At 42.1% G+C, this 21,386-nt stretch overlaps 1 protein-coding gene across 2 annotated transcripts in view; it reads right to left on the bottom strand.

Moving 5' to 3' along the window:
• LCMT1 (leucine carboxyl methyltransferase 1) overlaps positions 1-21,386 on the bottom strand; it is a 67,215-nt gene that overhangs the window by 41,953 nt on the left and 3,876 nt on the right. For both annotated transcript variants that reach the window (XM_021718784.1, XM_008070494.1), the window contains exon 2: positions 184-275. In XM_021718784.1, the coding sequence (XP_021574459.1) occupies positions 184-275 (92 nt within the window). The remainder of the gene's footprint in view (positions 1-183; positions 276-21,386) is intronic.

Genomic DNA, 21,386 nt, shown 5'->3' with positions numbered 1-21,386 from the left:
TGTGTCAGATTTTTAAAAATTAAGAAGTTTCATAATACACCGTGTTGGTGAGGATGTTGGGAAATAAGCACTTTCACGTGCTGCTAGAAAGGGTGCACCCTGAACTCCCTTGAAGAATGAATCCCCACAATCTCAGGCATCTTGGCTGATGAAGAGCTATTGGGGAGGGAGATGGTCACTTGCCTCTGTTAATTTCAGGGGCCTTCCTCTCTTTAGACAGTCTCACAAAGTGCTGGATGTAAGGGTCATGCCAGTAGCCAATGCTCACTGCAAACCTGAAAGGGATAAAAAAGGAGGTAGGTGAGTAGAGATTAGTAGGTTTACCCATTAAAAAATGGGCAAAAGACATGAATAGATACTTGTCAAAAGAAGACATATGAGCAGCCAACAGACACGTGAAAAAATGTTCAGTCTCACTAATAATCAAAGGAATGCAAATTAAAACCCTACTGAGATACCACCTAACTCCACTAAGAATGGTCATCATTAATACAAAAAAACAACAAATGCTGGTGAGGAGACGGAGAAAAAGGAACACTTCTACACTATTGGAGGGAATGCAAACTAGTTCAACGTCTATGGAAAACAGTGTGGTGATTTCTAAAAGAACTAGAAATAGACCTTCCACACGACTCAGCAATCCCCCTTCTAGGAATATACTCGGAGGAACTCAAATCATTCCACACAAAAAAAGATACCTGTGCACACATGTTTATTGCAGCACTATTCACAGTAGCAAAAACATGGAACCAAACGTCCATCGAAACTGGGCTGGATAAAAAAATGGAGTACATATACATGACGGAATATTACACAGTCATAAAGAAGGACAAAATTATGGACTTCGCAGCAACTTGGATGGATTTGGAGTCTATCATACTCAGTGACCTGTCAGAGAAACAAAGAACTGACATGTTCTTCCTCCTAAGTGAACCCTAACACCTATCACAATACTACAAAAAAGAGATTGGCAGTAGCAGGACACTGCCAGGGAAGGAGAGGGCACATCACATTAATAAGGGTGCCTGATCCTAACCCAGGTGAAGTGAGGTGCAATGGGAGGCCCAAAACTTCACCTGCACCCAACCACTTATGTATGCAATCCTGACTTGTACCCCACAACTTTAAAATAAAACAAAACGAAAAAAGATTAGTCAGTTTAGGCCAAGGTTCCACTGCCAAGTTCCCAGAAAAGAGGTCAAGGATCCAGAGAAAACCAACTACTTCAAAAGGCTAACAGGTGCATGTTTAGTGTCCCATTACAAACGTAAAGACCCCTCCATCCAATCATCTTCATATTCACATTACACTGCTCATCACATTTCCTACTGTGGTCATTTCTCACCTCTCTTTTCTCGTGTTGCTAATTCCTTTCCCAGGACCCTAAACAACAAATAATCTCACCTCACACTCCAAAAGAAGACTTGAAACCATTTATTTATTCAGCAAACTCATTGGTCAGAGTTAGTCACATAACTCCAGAAATCAAAAGTCCTGTGCCCAGAAAAAGCAAGACTCAGAAGTATTTGGCAAACATCACTAATCAACCTAAGTATTTCTCTGACTCTGTATAAGGTGCCAATCATTTCACTCCCCTTAGGGAGGACATCATGGGGAAACCAGGAACAAATGAATAAAACAAATGCAAACAAAACAACTTAGAAAATGTTCTGGTAACCTTCATTCTTTCTATCCTGGTCTATACTACAAGGAGTTAAAGCTTAGTGTTTCAAGCCTGAGAGCTAAACCCCTGATTGTCATTGGAAGCCTTCTAACAACCATATGTAGAATCAGCTTTCAGATAACTGAGAAGTCATGAAAAGAACCTGGAACCCAAAGCCATGCTCAGCTGCTATGGCCTACTATGCTATGTTGTGCTATACTATGCTATGACTAGCTACCACTCAAAGAATATTTTGTGAAACACTAAGTTAAGTGTCTTTACCACTTAAGCCAGCTTGAGTCAGGCTTCTGTTACTTACAGCCTAAAGTTGTAACTGATCCCTGAGTAACACCTCCATTTCCATGTTTCTTGATAAGTAAGATAAAATTTAAAGTTTCTTGATAAGTAAGATAAAATTTAAAGTCATGTCTCCCAATTAGATTCTGAGCTCCCAATAGCAGATAACCAATCATCTTTTCTTTATATTTACTGACAAGGCTTACTTCTGCCTTGACCATAATAGGTACCAAATTCTGTACAGACATGTCCCCTACAGTCTCTCTCACTCATGTTTGCACATCCACAGACACCCAGAAGGAAGTACATATGTTCAGTCACTCAATGTAGCAAGTCGCCACAGAAACATGCAAAATATTCACTAATGGGCAAGATTTGCTCTACAAACCCAGACTATCCAAGAAAAACAGCATACCCACAGAATTTTATAACAATAAATTTGTTCAATTATCTAAAATAGTGTTTTTCAGGCTGGGCACAGTGGCTCACACCTGTAATCCCAGCACTTTGGGAGGCTGAGGTGGAAGAATGCTTTAGCCCCGGAGTTCAAGACCAGCCTAGCCAATATAGAAAGACCTCGTCTCTACAAAAAAAGAAAAAAAAAGTTAAGCAAGGTGGCGCACACCTGTAGTCCCAGCTACTCAGGAGGCTGAGGCGGGAGGGATTGCCTGAACCCAGGAGGTCGAAGCTCCGGTGAGCCATGATTGTGACACTACACTCCAGTCTGGGCAACAAAGTGAGACTCCGACTCAAAAACAATAATAAAAATGAAATGAAATGAAATGAAATTAGTGATTTCAAATAGCATTATGACCCATTAATATCATAAAATCAATTAAATAATTTGCAACCCAGCTATTTTTTTTTAAATGAAGTAGAACAGAGTAATAGAAAATAGCATATATTACACAAAGTAAAAGTTAAGATATCTGTGAAACTTTTGTTTCAGGTGAGCATTGAGGGTGTAAATGCAATGAAAAATGTACTTTCTCACTGTGGATGAGTTTGAAAAACACTGATTTCAAAGGAATCGTCCAATGCCATCTAGTGGTAAAAGCCATACCTGCCGTTAAAACAAGGATGGTAGACTAGTAACCCACAAATGAGAACATGCATCCCACAGTTTTAAGACTCTGAAGGGTCTTAGAAATGATCTGGCCAACTTCAACATCCAGCGTAAGAACCATTTCAGCAATATCAAGTCATAGCTGATTACTTCTCCAGGGAAGGCACTTGCTCCACTGCTAGGCAACTCTGTTGAAAAGGTGATCAATTTGCCTCCCTCTGGAAACCCTAATTTGTTGGACTTATTGCCCTTTTGGATAACAAACAGCAGGTCCTATTCCTTTCAACTCTGAACTACTCAACACTCTTCAATACTATTTATCTGTCAAGCAACATCTGAGTGACTGCTAAGTGCTAGGCACTGGTATTACAGTGATGAACAAGAAAGAAATGAGAGCCGGGCTCGGTGGCTCAGCCTGTAATCCCGCGCCTTTGGGAGGCTGAGGTGAGTGAATTGCCTGAGCCCGCGGGTTTGAGACTTGCCTGGGCAGCAAGACCTCATCTCTACAATAAATCAAAAAATCAGCCGGGCATGGTAGCGCATGCCTGTAATTCCGGCTACTTGGAAGGCTGAGACGGAAAGATCCCCGGAGCCCAGCAGGTCGAGGCTGCAGTGGCCAGGAGCGGCCACTGCACTCCAGCCTGGGTGACAGAGTGAGACTTCAACTAATAAAAAAAAAAAAGAGAGAGAGACAAAGATAATCAAAAGATAAAGAATGAAGGATATGACTAGTATAGAAGATGAAGGTAAAAAGGGGAAGGACTCTCTGAAGAGGGAATGGCTGTGCTGAGCCCTGGCAAGCAGGACAAAGTCAGCTGTCCAGCTGTCCAAAGGCATTCCAGACAAGAGGAACAGCAGAGAGAAATGCTCTGAGCTGGGACCAGACTTGAGCACTCCAGGACAGAAAGGAGGCATGTAGGCTGGAGAACAATAACAAATCGAGAAACTAGAGAGGAGGCCAGAGGAGAAGCAGGCCCAGCTACACAGGGCCTGTTAGGCATCTGGGACTGACCTCAAAAGCGCCCTACACATGGTCAGTGATGAACACTAGTATGAAGAGATGGTGAGATGCAGTGGTGGTGAGATGCAGCAGAACATAATACAGATATATCCAATCACTAATTCCTCATGCTTCTAACAGTTGTCCTTTTCCATTCTTTAAATCTAGGTGACTACAAGAGGTTTCCATGCCTCCAAGGAAAAGGTCTCATTGTTTGGCCTATCAGAGTGGTCAAGATCAAAAGATTTATGACATACGGTTGGGAAGAGAAAGAGACAGAACTGTTAAGCATAGCTGATGGGAAGAGAAAGAGACAGAACTGTTAAGCATAGCTGATGGGAGTTCTGAAGGGAGATGAGCATCACATTTAAGCATCTGTAGGCCATTGAGTGAAGATGAATTGAAAAAATTACTGAACAAATTTGCAACCAAAATATTGATTAATCTAACTTGGCTTTGGAGAGAGATAAGGAAGAGGGCACTTGAGCTGCTGGAACCTTAAAGTGGCACAGCCCTGCTGCAAGTCCTGAAACACATGCATACACAATAACTGAAAGAGCCTTTCTTTTTTTTTTGAGTTGGAGTCTCACTCTGTCCCACTGGTTGGAGTGCAGTGGCACACTCACGACCACCCCAGGGTCAACCTGCTGGGCTCAGGCAGGCGTTCCTTCTGCCTTAGCCTTCCAGGTAGCCAGAACTACAGGCATGCACTATCATGCTCAGCTAATTTTTTTAATTTATTGTAGAGAGGAGGTCTCCCCAAGTTGTCCAGGCTGTTCTCAAACCCTTGGGCTCAGACAATCCTCTCATCTTGGCCTCCCAAAGTGCTCGGATTACAGACTTGAGTCACTGTGCCTGGCCCTTTTTATTAAAGAAGGATATGTTGAGAAGACAGCAAGGTCCCACAGTGGGAGGGGACCCGTAGGGGTTGCCTGATCAATCCAATTCTACATGTATCCTAAGGAAATGAAGAATGGGCACAAGCCGACATGGTGGCTCACGCCTATAATCCCAGCATTTTGGGAGGTAGAGAAAAGAGGACTGCCTGAGTCCACGTGTTCAAGACCAGCATGGGCAACTTGACGAGACCTCATCTCTACAATAAATCAAAAATGAGCTGGGCGTGGTAGCGTGTGCCTGTAGTTCCAGCTACTTGGAAGGCTGAGGCGGAAGGATCACCGGAGCCCAGCAGGTCGAGGCTGTGGTGGCCGGGAGTGGCCACTGCACTCCAGTCTGGGCGACAGAGTGAGACGCCAACCTAAAAAAAAAAAAAAAAAAGTATGAACCAGATACACAAATAGAAGGGATGTTTTTTGGTTTTGGTGAACAGAGAACTATAGTGGAAATTGACAGGCAGAACTGGAAGTACAGTGTCATGGATGGTGTAGAGATAACCATTGCTAACATTTTGGTATCTACTATAGGCAATCTTGTGTGTGTGATATCTTCTAATAGAATTGGCTGCATTTTTTACATATAGTTTTGTAGCTTGCTTTGTTCACCTGATGCTATAACTCCCATGTTCAGTGTTCTTTTAGAGAGATCTCTGTGCCCATTTAAAAAAATTGTTTAAAGTCAGAGTCTCACTCTGTCGCCCAGGCTGGCGTGTAGTGGCATGCTACATCTTTGACCTGCTGGAGGCGGGTCTCGCACCCGCGGGCTCAGGCAATCCCCTCACCTCAGCCTCCCAAAGCGCGGGATTACAGGCTGAGCCACCGAGCCCAGCTTGGTTCATACTTAAAGCCCCAAATCAAAGACTCAAAAATCTCAGATTTGGAAAGACGTCAAAGATATTCCCAGTCTTCTTTCAATCCATTACTGCTTTCAATTTCCATGACATCCACACACCACCTGTCCATTTCAGGTGTCTTTAAATCACTCACTTTAAGAAAAATAACCCAAGTCTGATGTGCTACCTAATATTTTATTCTAATATAACACTGTAATAAATACCTAACTATTAAAATGTAGAATGTTTGCTTGTGTACCTCCTAAAAGCATCTCACATTCCTCCCGTGGGAAACACTGATCTGATCCAACCACCTATTCATTCGAAAAACATTTACTGACTGTGTCCTATCCACATGAGCGTAACTGGAACAATGCGTCCTTCATCTGAAAGGCGTGAAATACCCTCCAACAAGCATTTCATCATTTGAGGTTTCAGGGAATGGGAAGGGGCCCTCCCTGCTCGCGTCACCCAGTCCATGAGAAACAAGCCTGGCGCCTTATTTACTTATTTTACCGACATTCTCTGAGCACTCAAAACAACCCAGTAAGGAAGGCACTGTTATACCTCAGCTGTGGGACTTAATTCTTTCAACATAAGAGGCTTCAGTCTATTGCTTTTCAAACCTACTTACCCACCTGGACTTAGATCTCACACACACATGCACGCTTGTTTTTTCCCTCATAACACTTTAGTTGCTTAAATTACCATTTAAGCATATGAGTACGTGTGTGTGTGTATGTATCCCTTGATGTATGTGTCTACATACAGTCACATGTTGCTTACTGATGGGCTACATTCAGAGAAACACGTTGTTGGGCGATTTTGTCGTGCAAACATCATAAAGTACATGTGCATGAACCTAGAGGGTTCAGCCGACTATACACCTTGGCTGCGTGGTATAGCCTATGGCTCCCAGGCTACAAACCTGCACAGCACATGACTGTACTGTAGGCAACTATATTTGTATATCTAAATATAGCAAAGGTACAATAAAAATCCAGTTTAAAAGATAAAAAATGGTACACCTGTATAGGGCACTTTCTATGAATAGCTTCCAGCTTGCAGAAGTTGGGTGAGTGAGTGAGTCAGTGGTGAGTGCCTGTGAAGACCTATCATACTCTTACCATACACTAAATTTGTAAAACAAAGTTTCTTTCTTCAATAATGAATTACTCTAAGCTTACTATAATTTTTTTTAACTTTATAAGCTTTTAAATTTTTTAAACTTTTTGACTTTTGTAATAACACTTAAAACACACTGTGTTTTAGCTGTTTTAAATTTTTTAAACTTTTTGACTTTTGTAGTAACACTTAAAACACACTGTACAGTTGTACAAAAATATTCTTTCTTTATATTCTTATTCTATAAGCTTTTTTAAATCTTTGGCTTTTTTTTTTGAGTCAGAGTCTCAATCTGTTGCCCAGGCTGGAGTGCAGTGGCGCGCTCACAGCCACCCCAACGTTGACCTGCTGGGCTCAGGCGATCCTTCTGCCTCAGCCTTCTGAGTAGCTGGAACTACAGGTGCGTGCTACCACAACCAGCTAATTTTTTTTGATACATTGTGGAGATGAGGTTTCACCAAGTTGGCCAGGCTGGTCTTAAGCCCCTGGGCTCAGGCAATCCTCTCACCTCGTCCTCCCAAAGTGCTGGGATTACAGGTTTGAGCCACTGTGCCTGGCCTTTTGCTTGTTTTTTACGTTGTAAACTTTCTTTTTAAAAACCGAAGACACAAACACATAAACAGGTCTATACAGGGTCAAAATCATCAATATCACTGTCTTCCACCTCCATATCTTGTCCTACTGGAAGGTCTGTAGGGGCAGTAACATGCATGGAGCTGTCATCTCCTAGAATAACACTGCCTTCTTATGGAACACCTCCTGAAGGACCTGCCTGAGGCTGTTTTACAACTAACTTCTTTTTTTTAATAAGTAGAAGTACACTCCAAATTAATGACAAAAAAGTACAGGATAATAATTTAACCAGTAACATTTATCAAATTTTATATACTGCACATAACTGTATATGATAAGTTTTTAAACTACTGGCAGGGCAGTAGGTTTATTTGCACTAGCATCACCACAAATCCATGAGTAATGCATTGTGCTATGACATTACGAAGACTACAATGTCACTAGATGACAGAAATTTTTCAGCTCCATTATAATCTTATGGGACAGCTGGGCTCGGTGGCTCAGGCTGTAATCCCACGCCTTTGGGAGGCTGAGGTGAGTGGATTGCCTGAGCCCGCGGGTTCGAGACCCGCATGGGCAGGAGAGACCTCATCTCTACAATAAATCAAAAAATTAGCCGGGCGTGGTAGCGCACGCCTGTAATTCTGGCTACTCGGAAGGCTGAGGAGGAAGGATCGCTGGAGCCCAGCAGGTCGAGGCTGCGGTGGCCAGGAGCGGCCACTGCACTCCAGTCTGGACGACAGAGTGAGACTCCAACACAAATAATAATAATAATAATAATAATCTTATGGGACCACCTCTGGATATGCAGTCCGCCGTTAACCGAAACACAATACTGCATACATATTCAAGATTGCAAAATTCAACTGACTACTCTTAGCTTTAAATTTTCAAGTTTGGGATTTTAACAGTTTGTGGTCTTTAAGTTACTGTACTACCAGCCAGGCTCAGTGGCTCAGTCTGTAATTGCAGCACTTTGGGAGGCCAAGGCAAGTGGATTGCCTGAGCCCACGGGTTCAAGACCAGCCCGGGCAACTTGGCAAGACCTTGTCTGTACAATAAATTAAAAAATTAGCTGGGCGTGGTAGCGCACCTGTGGTTCCGACTACTTGGAAGGCTGAGACAAAAGGATCACCGGAAACCAGCAGGTTTACGCTGGGGTGGCCGTGAGTATGCCACGGCACTACAGCCTAGGTGACAGAGTGAGACTCCGACTCAAAAAAAAAATACTGTCCTACCTCCAATTTTAATTGTATTGTTGTTCTTTTATATCTTTTAGTTTCTATTTCCTATAGTTTTATTCTTGGTTTATAAAGGGAAGGCAGGAAGCAAAGTCTTAAGTGTAATAGACTCTGTACCTAAACAGAGTTTCTATTTGTTTCCTTTCCTACCAGGTCTATCACTTTCCTAAGTAGACATGCCAGAAGTTGAGTGATGAATCACTTAAAACTCTGCTTCTTGATAACCAGGAAGACTCATGGGCTACACAATTCCCTCCCAAAGGAGACTACCAGTGTTGTCTTTGGCTTCACTGGACATCTAATTACTTTTCAAGGGCTAATATAATCTAAAATCTGTCTTTGTAGTAAGCAGTCACTGAGTATGGGGCAAAGTACAAATGGAAAAGGCACAACACTCACAAGAGGGTGAAACACATAGAGGAATCTAATCAGAAAGTTCCTTTGGGTCAATATCCCGTATCTAACTTAACAAAAAACCAGTTAACACAAAATATAATGACAAGATGCCACAGACACAAATAATGCACTTTTGGAAAAAATTAAAACATTAAGAACATATATTGAGAATATTGTATGGTTTGCGTGCTTATTTCCATGATGTATCTATTTTCATTTGTAGTTAGTACTTTTTGTGTTCTATGTACAAAAAATGTGCCCACCCCAAGGTTGCAAAGATAGCCTCCTGTTTTCATATAGAAGCTTTAAGAGTGTAGTTTTGGTTTGTAGGTTTATTATCCATTACCAGTTAATTTGTGTGTATGGCATGAGACAGGGATGAAGGTCCATTTTATTTTCCCACTTGAATATCCAGTTGATCCAGAATTATTAGTTAAAAAAACTTTCTTCCCTCCCCACCACTGAATTGACTTACCCAGTCTAGACAAAAACCAACTGACATTACATAGGTAGGTCTATTTCTGTACTCTCTGTTTCACGGATCTATTTGTCATCCTGACATCAGTTGCTCAAAACTGGACACAATCCAAATGTTCATCAACAAGTAAATGGATCAGCAAATCACAGGTGGATCAACCATGTTTTGGTAACTGAAACCTTGCAGTAAGTCTTAAAATTAGGTAGTATAAAAATTAGCAGTATAAATCCTCCAAATCTGTTCTTGTTCTGAAGATTATTTGGCTATTCTAGATTCTTTGCATTCCCACATACATTTTCAGAATCAACTTGTTAATTTTTTCAAAACAAGACAAATTAGATTCTGATTGGGACTGCACTGACTCTGTAGATCAATTTGAGGAGAAAAAAAATCAAGTCCTCTAATGCATGAACAAAGTATATCTCTCGTTTACTTAAGCCTTTTTCTCTCATCAATATTTTACATTTTTCTTGTAAAAGTGTTTCATGTCCTTCATTAGACTTATTCCAAGATAATTTATGTTTTTTGATGCTATTGTAAATGATATTTTAAAATTTCTGGCTGGGCACAGTGGCTCACATCTGTAATCCCAGCACTTTGGGAGGCTGAGGCAGGAGAACTGCTTGAGCCCAAGGAGTTCACGACCAGCCTAGGCAGCACTGCAAGACTCAATCTCAGAAATAAAAATAAAAATAAAATTTCCTTTTACTGTACACATATGTATATTTACATCTCCATCTGATAGAAGATTCCTACCCAGAATATATAACTCTAACATGTCAAAAACAACATCATCAACAAAAATGGACAAAAGAACAGACAGCACACAAAAGGAGACTTAGGAATGGCCAATAAATACATGAAAAGACACTTAACATCATGAGTCACCAGTTTAAACCACAACAAGATGCTAGTTCACACCCACTGACCATACTGAATGTTAACAAGGATACGGAGCAACTGGAGTTTTGATATGTTGCTGGTGGGAAGGTAAACCAATAAAGCACTTTGGAAATTAGCTTGGCAGTTAAATACAAGGGGGTTCCCCCCAAAAACCCTGGAATTGTCTTTTTGGAGAGTGGGCACCTTGTAGTATAGGCTTCGCCTGCTAGGTAAGTGTTCTAGGAACACACTGGCATCAGTGTACCAGCTAGCACTGTTGTGTGAGAGGCTGTGTTCGACTTCGATGATTTTTGGGGGGAGTTTTTTTCACCATTTCATGATGGTTGATTTACAAGTGCACCTGCCTACACAGCACTGAGTATTCAGCAGTTCTGACCAAAAACTCATGACTCCCATGCCCCATCCTCCCTATTTGCCCAATCTTGCCCTGAGTGACATTCTTTTGTTTCCCCAGATGAAAAAAATCCTCAAAGGGAAATGTTTTCGATGTGGAAGAGGTGAAACAAAAAGCGGCAGAAGCACTAAAAGGCATCAAAACCGATGAGTTCAAAAACTGTTTTGAGCAGTGGAAAAAGATCCTCAATAGGTGTATTGCATCAGACGGAGAGTACTTTGAAGGTGACTGAAGTTTAAACATGTAAGGATAAATACACAATTTTTTATAAATAAATTCCAGGGTTTTTTGGGCTCCCCACCCTATGACCAAGTAATTCCACTACTAGACATTTACCTAAGAGAAATGTAAGACCTATATAAGAATGCCATTGCAGCTATTTACAACTGCCCAAAACTAGTCCCAATCCAAATGTTCATCAACAGGTAAATGAATAAACAAATCGTGGTATATTCATACAACATCAAAAAGGAGCAAACGACTTTATACTGACAGTGTCTCCTTGATCAAACTCCAGTTGGGTTCTTCTGAACCCCCTACTCAACCAGGCCTCAACCTTGGCCTATAAAGACCAGAACAAACTAACATAGTTTCTTACAGCCCAAGGGTGCATCCCTGTGATAACCTCCTAAAAGTGCCCTGAGAAAACTCAAGGCTGCCAGAAGAATGTACTGTTTATTCCAGATCTGAAGATAGGGCCTCTGCAGAAGGGTAGGAACCTAACTTCGAGAAGTGCCAGTTAGCAAACCCAGAGCAGTTTCATATGGCCCAACAACCCTCCATTCCCACTCTATGTAATTTTTCACTTCCTTGACTCTACTGAGCCCCATTCATCTCCCTACTTTCTCATTCTCCTTTTAAAATGCCCAGGCCTCTCTATACAAATTGAAGCTGAGTTCAGTTCAGCCTGGATTGAATTTGACTGCAATTGTTATTTGAACTGCAATTATTATTACTGATGAAAACCTGTCCTTACTACTTTAGTAGTCCAACTTTATTTTTGATAAGACACACAATATGGATGAATCTCAAAGAACATGTTGAATAAAAAGACACACAGAAGAATACGTACTGTATGATTCCATGTATATGACATTCAAGAATAGCCAAATCTAATCTGTGGTAGCCTAAATCAGAAAATAGTTGTTAGGTAAGAGGAAGGAGACTAACTTGAAAGAAATAGGAGATAACTCTCTAAAGTTTCAGAAATATTTTATATCTTCTTTGGGGTAATGAAATACAGGTATATATAATTGCCAACAATCATCAAAATCAACACTGAAGATTTGAGCATTTTATTTTATATAAATTATGTCCTTCTCTGTCCTTCCTTATTTTTTTCCTCTCTCTTCCTCTCCCTCCATCTTAAGAATACATGGAGAAAGTTCTGAAGAAAAAAAAAGATGAGGATGTGGCAGTCATTCTAAGTTCTCCTTCCAACCTTTACTCACTCCTCTTCCTTCCTAAGAGAACCCCAATTTTGTTTGAGGCATCAATCTGCCTTAGTTAACATTCTCACCTCCCAAGGTCCTTGTTCTGGCCCAATGAGAAGTACACAGAAGTCTCCTGGGTAGGACTTTCCTGGTAAAAAGGAATAAACTCTTGAGAAACACGTGTCTTTTGCTAGTATTCTTTCCTCTTCTTCTTCCTTCCTGGAGTAAAGCTGCTTAAATGAATTAAGAAAATTCTGCAGTTCCCTGGTAAAAACTTATCCTGCAAAACTAGCTATGGGAGCACTGACTAAATTTTAACTATGTAACTTTGGGAGTCAACATTTTCAAACCATCAGTATGAAAAACAGCAATCTGAGCCGGGATGGGTGGCTCAGCCTATAATCCCGCACCTTTGGGAGGCTGAGGTGAGTGGATTACCTGAGCCCGCGGGTTCGAGACCTGCCTGGGCAACTTGGCAAGACCTCATCTCTACAATAAAATCAAAATGAGCCGGGCGTGGTAGCACACGCCTGTAATTCCAGTTACTTGGAAGGCTAAGGCGGAAGGATTGCTGGAGCCCAGCAGGTGGAGGCTACGGTGGCCAGGAGAGGCCACTGCACTCCAGTCTGGGTGACAGAGGGAGACTCCAACTCAAAAAAACAACAAGCCGGGCTTGGTGGCTCAGCCTGTAATCCCGTGCCTTTGGGAGGCTGAGGTCAGTGGATTGCCTGAGCCCGCAGTTCAAGACCTGCCTGGGCAGGCGAGACCTCATCTCTACAATAAAATCAAAAAATTAGCCGGGTGTGGTAGCACGCGCCTGTAATTCCGGCTACTCGGAAGGCTGAGGCGGAAGGATCGCCGGAGCCCAGCAGGTCGAGGCTGCGGTGGCCGGGAGCGGCCACTGCACTCCAGTCTGGGCGACAGAGTGAGACTCCAACTCAAAACAAACAAACAAACAAACAAACAAAAAAAAGAAAAAAAAAACAGCAATTTGAACTGGAAGCCAAGAATGACACATGCGTTGCCGTGTTAAAGTGTAAATAAGAATTTAGTATATAATACAATTGATGTCTCAAATCAGTGGGAAAATATAGGCCATTCAATACTTGGTATAGGGATAATGGCTAATGATTTGGGACAAAATTAACTCTGCAACCTTACAACAGACTAATAAAGATAGATGAATGGTCTAAATATGAAAGCTAAAACCATAAAAGTACTAAAAGAAACTGTCATAACGATTGGAAGTAGTCTAAGAATGGTCCAAAATCCACAACCCACAGAGGTAAAGATTGTCAGATTTTGCATCATAATAATTTGCAAGTTCCTTTCTTTTTTTACTTTTGTCTTTTTTAGAGACAAGTCTCATTCTGTTACCCAAACTGGTGTTCAGTAGCACAGTCATAGTTCACTACAGTCCTGAACTTCCCACCTCAGCCTCCCAAGTAGCTGGTACTACAGGTGTGCACCACTGCACCCAGCTAATTATTTTTTGTAGAGACAGGGTCTCACCTTGTTACCTAGCCTGGTCTCAAACTCCTGCCCTCAAGCGATCCTCCCACTTCAGCCTCCTCAAAGTGCTGGGATCACATGCATGAGACACTATATCTGGTCTACAGCTTCGGAATTATTAAATGAACTGTCTAAATTAAGCCAAGAGACAAGCATCAGCTTGACAGAAAATACTGCAAAAATAACAGGGGCAAAGGATTGCAACGCCTGACTCAAAAAGTTCTTACAAAGCAGTAAGAAAAATACAAATACCCTAATAAGAAAAAGACAAACAGCCCAACAGAAAATAATATGAGGGCCAGGCACAGTGGCTCATGCCTATAATCCCAGCACTTTGGGAGGCTGAGGGGAGAGGACTGCCTGACCCACGGGTTCAAGACCAGCCGGGGCAACTTGGCAAGACCTCATCTCTACAATAAATAAAAAAAACCAGCCGGATGTGGTGGTGCGTGCCTGTAATTCCAACTACTTGGAAGGCTGAGGCAGAAGGATCGCCTGAGCCCAACAAAGTCGAGGCTGTGGTGGCCGTGAGTGTGCCACTGCACTCCAGCCTGGGCGACAGAGTGAGACTCCAACTCAAATAAAAAAAAAAGAAAACAACATGGACAGAAGGTTCACATAAAAAATATCAATAACAGTGAGCAGATTAATAATGCTCAGCCTCACTAATGGTTATAGGAAACTAATGAATGAGACTAATGTTCACCTGCCACCTGCCAGTTGGTAAACAATTGAAGAGATTGAAACTATTCAATAATTAGCATCTCATTCACCATAGGCAGGAATGGGAAAATGATACAACCTTTTTCAAAGCCTAATTCTGCAGAAATTTCTCCCTTGAAATACATTTCACAGGAAAACGCAAACATGTGTACAAAAATGCTGATCACAGCACTATTTTAATAGCAACACTAGAGTCACTTAAGAGATGAACAATAGAAGAACAGTCAAATGAAATACATACAACCACAGTAAGGAACACTGAGCAATTATTAAAAAGAATAAAGTTGAGCTATGTGAAATGACAAGTATAATATGTTCATATTAGATCAGCAAGTGGGGGGAAAATAATTTACTTTTGTCATTAAAAATTAAGCTTTTAAACTGGGCTCGGTGGCTCAGACTGTAATCCCGTGCTTTGGGAGGCTGAGGTGAGTGGATTGCCTGAGCCCGCGGGTTCGAGACCCGCCTGGGCAACTTGGCAAGACCTCATCTCTACAGTAAATCAAAAAATCAGCCGGGCGTGGTAGCACATGCCTGTAATTCCAGCAACTTGGAAGGCTGAGGCAGAAGGATCGCCGGAGCCCAGCAGGTCGAGGCTGCAGTGGCCGGGAGCATGCCACTGCATTCCAGTCTGGGCGACAGAGTGAGACTCCAACTCAAAAAAAAAAAAAATTAAGCTTTTAAGAGAAAAAACTGTGAGATTGATATTCTAGATTAAGATCATTATCTTTGACAGATATTTTCCAAAATTTAATTTGTTCCTTTAATAAAAACAAAAACAAATTCCATGATTTATTTGACTTTATGAACAGGCATGCTTTATAGTTAATTTATCTTCAACAGAATGTTCTAGCTCTAAAGTAGCATATCTTCTCTGGTGATGGAAAGCAGCACCTGCCTGGAATATTTCAGATCAAAATCTTGACCTCGCTCTCTGGGGCGTAGCTACAAAGATGTGATCGATGTGCTGGAAAGGCCCTGGGCCTAAACCCTCAGGAAAAAGCTCGCTTTGCTGAGTGGTGATGCGGTGATCTGTTTTCATGTCAAGGGGGAACATTTTTCGATTCAGTTGAGAAATCAGATTAAGTTGTACAAACTTTACAACAAAATTTCAGTCATATAAATCCTGCTCTAGTTTCTAGAACACACAGATCACTCAAAACCAGTACAACAGAAAGCCAGAACTTTAAGACCTCATCAGGAAATATAATCTTGAATATTTACATTCAGTTCCAATCACTTTGGCAATCTCACAAGTATTTATTTGTGCACATGGCACAAAGGCAGGCATTGTCCCTACTATTCTAGCAAGAGAGACAAATATTAAACTTTTTTTTTGTTTTTTTGGCAGAGTCTCACTCTGTGCCCAAGCCGGAGTACAGTGGCACAGATCATGACTCACTACAGCTTCAGCCCCTAGGCTCAAGCAATCCTCCCTCCTCAGCCTCCCAAGTAGCTGGGACTATAGGCATGTGGCACTATGATGGCAGGAAGTGTTCCAGGAAGAGGGAACAGCACGCTCCAAGGCCCCAAGGGGGAAGGGGTACATTTGAAAAACTAAAAGAATGGCTCAGGGGAGAGAAGAGTGGTATGAAGTGAGGCTGGGGAAGTAGGAAAGAGCAGGCAGGTCCCTGTAGAACATGTAAGGAACAAAATCGGTCTTTTTCTAACAGTAACAGGAGGTCATTAAGCTAGGGAGTGACAAGATCAAATAGGACTTTAAAAATTTCTGGCTTCAGTGTAAGATATGGATTTGAGGGAGGTAAGAGTGACTGGGGGGGGGTCCAGTTGGCAGACTGATGCCATAACTCATCACGGATGCCAGAAACACAGGTGGAGGAAAGGATGTAGACTCCTCTCCTAACTCAGCTAAATACTTAGCAGATGACGGCCACATAAGGCGTAAGATAAAAGGGCAGTAGCAAGAAGATGCCTATCTTTTGGCCTGTGAAGTGAATGAACAATGGCACCATCACCAAGTTACAGTTTGGGGGTGGGAGGAGGAACACAGGGAGGTGATCTTGAGCACAGGTTTAGAAAGAGTGAATTTGAGATAATTCTGAGTCAGTCAAGTGGCAGTTGGCAGTCAGATATCAAGCTAGAATGACCAGATCACGGAAAGGTGCATCATGCAATAAAGTGCAGATCTTTACCCTGTAGCTGATGGAGAATCAAAAGGTTTTCTTTTGGTTTTGGTTTGAGTTGGGAATCTCACTCTGCTGCCCAGGTTGGAGTGCAGTGGCACACTCACCGGCGCGGCAGCCTCAACCCGCTGGGTTCAGGCAATCTTTCCGCCTCAACCTTCCAAGTAGCTGGAACTACAGGCACGCACCACCATGCCCCACTACTTTTTTTGATTTATTGTAGATATGAGGTATTGCCAAGTTGCCCAGGCTGGTCTTGAACCCGTGGGCTCAGGCAATCCTCTTACCTCCGTCCCCCCAAAGTGCTGGGATTATAGGCGTGAGCCACTGTGCCTGGCTCAAAAGGTTTTAAGCAAGTGACAGGATCATATTTGCGATTATGAAAAACCGTCCTGGCCAGCAGGGAGAACAAGGGTATGTTGCAATAGATCAGGTGAGTGAGGAGAGCCTGAGCATGGACAGTGGTTGTGGGAAAGAAGAGGAAAGTTTTGTTACCAACCCATCTTCTGCACAGCTGCTGGGGATTTTACTAAAAAAGAAAGTCAGATCAATCACTTCCTCCACTTAAAATCCTCCTGCGTAAAAGCCATACTCCTGGGGACCTTCCACAATTCATTCTCTGACACCCTCTCCAGAATTTTCTCTTGCTACCCACTCCCCACTTTATGTCAAGTTTCCCTAACACACAGTTCTGCTTCAGTCTCTCTGCCTCTGCCCACACCATTTTCTTCTGCCTAGCAAACTGATGTTAACCTACTTAAGGCTCATCTCCTCCACCGTGGAAGAGAAAAGCAGCGCTGATCTTATGAGCTGGCCTGCGACTACGAGCCAGGCCCTAATGTTGGTAACTGGCTGGCACCTACAGCAAAGCCATGTTGTTCGCCTGCTGGATATAAACAATCTCGAGAAGACCCACACAAGGGCACTCTGCAACAGTGATGAAGAGAGACAAAACAAGATCACTTCATAATTTTATCTAAACACAAATAAAAGCAAGGTCACTGCGTCACCCACAAAATATCAAACATGCCTTTCTCCTAGCTGACATGAGTGACGGTGGCTTCTTCAAACATAATAGCTTTGGCCCAACCTCCTTCTAGCAAACATAGGGCTACCAGACAATAGAACTGTTCCATCTCCTATCAGTACTCAATCCAGAGCAAATCCCTTTGACCCAGTCCCAACTCATCCAGCCAAAGCCCAAATCCTAAAAGGTCTCTCCAACAGCCTCTTACTGACATACCCACAGTTTCTCAAGGTGTGAGTATTCCCTTATTGCAACAAGTAATAAACCCAATGTGTTTAGCTACAGGTGTGTTTCTGGTGGCTTCTACTGGAGGACATTCACAATTGTAAAGGTAGGAAAGAGTGGTTACGTTTCTTGGAGGGAATGGAGTTCCAATCTGAAGGCTCTCACTTTCTATGTTAAGCTACAGGTGACATTATCATAAGAATGAAGAAGGGGTGAAATAGATCAGACCTTGAGGATAATGTCTCAATTCGGTATTCTGGAGAACAGGAGAGTTGACCAGAAAAACATACTAGAATGATCAGGCTCTGTTAAGGGCACAGGTGAGGTTGACCGAAATGAAGTTGTAGTAGTACTAAGCAGCCCTACTGTATGACTTCTACCACCAGTATTCAAGGCAAATATGAACAGTTTGGTGCAACCAGGGTTTATGTCTATAAGGACCAAAAGGCAAGGAAGATAAAGGTACTGCCAAGAGAATTAATGAGAAATGGACTAGGAACTCTAAGATTAATTGAGAGGTAACAGCAGAGAAAGTATCTAACAGATACAGAAAACCATGAAGAAGCAATTAAAAAGAATGAAATCATGTACTTTGCAGCAACATGGTTGGAGCTGGAGATCATCATTCTAAATAAACTAACTCAGAAACAACAAACCAAACACCACATGTTCTCAGAAGCCAAATGGCCACAAAGATGGAAATAACAGATAGTGGGGGGCACTAAAAAGGGGGAAGGTGGGGAAGGGGACTAGGGTTCAGAAATTACTTACTGAGTAAAATGGTCACTATCTGGGAATGGGTCACCCGAAGCCCAATCCCCACCACTACGCAATATGTCCATGTAACAAACATGAATCTAAATAAAATTTTAAAAAAGAATTAACAACAAGATCCAAATGCCATGGAGGTCCTAAGAAAAAATGGGCATGGTGCAAATAATTGATCAAGCAACCTGGAGAGGGATCAGGGTTGGAGAGAATGGCACTGCTCATCTGTGAGGCAGCACAGCATCAGGATGGAAACCCAGAGTACCATGGTGGGAATAAGTGACAGACTCAGATGAGAGAAAGAAATCCCTGCAGATGTGTTCAAGAAAATGAGTTCCTTGTGTGTGGACTAGGCCCTCCACATGTATAATCAGGCCACCTAAGATGATGTCAAGAATTGAGGTAGAGAGGAAGACTGTGGGTTAGGCATCTAAGTTGTCAGTGATTTAGATGAATAACCAGAAGAAAGTGGACAAAAGCAATAAGGACTAGTCCAGTTTGGTGCAATGGATCTCAAAGAAATGGGATAAGAGGACAGCAGCAAGGATGCAAATTCTCAACACCTCCCACCATCCTGAGATCTGTAGGGTATAAGAAAAGAGAGGCACTACTTGAGAGGGCTTCAAGGAAAAAATACCTCCAGGGAAGGGTCAGGGCAAAGGCATAGGAAGGGAGGGGATGGCTAAAGAGGGGCTGATGAAATAGAAGTAATTGTTGATTATGGAGTGCTAATTTCAGAGGATACAGTGAAGGTTTTGTAGGAAGGATGGCTCACAAGTAAATAAAAGAGCAGAGAACAGACTTAGGGGTACAGTGTGGTGAGCATAATAGAAAGAAAAGAGTCGGAGGGTTAATTATCACTGTAAGGCCTCAATCGCTATTTGTTGAGTCAAATGGAATTAGTTAAGCATAAGCCTAATATACCCAACCACAAAAGTTCTGACAGCAGGAGCCCATCATGATGATGATGACGACGATGGTGGTGTGATGACAATAGGGGTGGTGATAACAGTAACTACCAACCATGAACATCTACTGTACATGCGGGGGACCCAGAAAAATTCAGAATTATCTTCTGAAGGGCAGTCCCCTTATAATACACTCAGAATTTGTTCTTCTGCGTAAAATGGTCAGCCAGAGTTTTTATCAGGAAGTTTTGAGAAGGTTGCATCACAACTTGCAGAAGAAACATCTCAAACTGAGGCAAACAGGTGACTGGCTTTTCCACCATGAAAACGCACCTGTCCATATCACACTGAGTGTTCAGTAGTCTTTGACCAAAAATGGCATGACCCTCCATTCCCCATCCTCCCTGTTCACCCAATTTCGCCCCAAGTGACTTTTTTTTGTTTTCTCTGATGAAAAAATTCCTCAAATAGAAACGTTTTGTTGATGTGGAAGGGGTGAACCAAGAAACAGCAGAAGCACTGAAAGGCATCAAAATTGAGTGCAAACATTGTTTTGAGCAGTGGAAAAAGCATCTGAATAGGAGTACTGCATCAAATGAAGAAAACTTTGAAGGTGACTGAAGTGTATAAATAAATTCTGAGGTTTTTTGGAGCAAACTCAAATAGGAGTAACAGAATTGTAGGTGCCCTTGGAGGTTAACTGGCTTTTTAAATGTTATCTTGGGGATTTTATAGCTGGAATTCACTCAAGATGGCAGGAATCAGCCTGACCCATAGCTATTATATATTCAGCAAATTCAACAAAAGAATATTCAGCCTGGAAGGAAATCAAAACCAGAAATAATAATTTATTGAGGGCTTCACTTTGTGCCAGACCCTGTGTTAACTGCTTTGCATTTATTATCTCATTTAGCAGGGTGCAATGGCTTGCACCTGTAATCCCAGCACTTTGGGAGGTGGAAGTGAGAGTACTGCCTGAGCCCACGGGTTCAAGGCCAGCCTGGGCAACATGGCAAGACCTCATCTCTACAATAAATCAAGAAAAATTAGCTGGGCATAGTGGCACACGCCTGTAGTTCCAGTTACTAGAAAGGCTGAGGTGGAAGGATCACCTGAGTCCAGCAGGTCAAGGCTGTGGTGGCCATGAGCATGCCACTGCACTCCAGCCTGGGCAACAGAGTGAGACTCCTACTCAAAAAAAAAAAAAAACAAAAAACAAAAAAACCAACAAACTATCTCATTTAATCCTCACTCCCAAAAGGTAGGTTATCCATATAAACCTCATTTTAAAGATGAAGAAACAGAGAGAAAGAGGAGAGTAATTTTCCCATGATTCACACGAGCAATCCTTATGTAATACTGTGATTTTTGACAAAATTTAAGGGTTTAATACATTACAGTGAAGACACAGATCACAGTTATCACAGAATCTGAAAGACATCGAGTCTTGCAAAATGTCTTAAAACATTAATTTCTCACAATCTTTGCATGTTTTTTTTTTCAGGCAAGGGAAACCCAGTGCAAAAAAGTTTCTATGAAATGCACCCAGATGGCAAACACCTGTGGTCTTTATTATCCAGGACTTATTCCAGAAGATTCTAATTCATGGGGCTAGAGTAGGCCCTGAACATCTGTATTAAAAAAACAAACAAACAAACAAACATGCAAAGCCAAAGAAACCAACAAGAGAGCAGGGAGACAGCCTATAGATTGGGAAAAAGTATTTGCCAACACCAGGTCTGACAAAGGCTTAACATCTTGGATCTACAAGAAACTCAAAC

Source organism: Carlito syrichta, unplaced genomic scaffold, assembly GCF_000164805.1.
Source record: "Carlito syrichta isolate Samal-C Ts95f unplaced genomic scaffold, Tarsius_syrichta-2.0.1 Scaffold313449, whole genome shotgun sequence".
NCBI classification, from domain to species: Eukaryota; Metazoa; Chordata; class Mammalia; order Primates; family Tarsiidae; genus Carlito; species Carlito syrichta.
The sequence above is the reverse complement of the archived record's forward strand: the minus strand, read 5'-3'. Positions and strand labels throughout refer to the sequence as shown.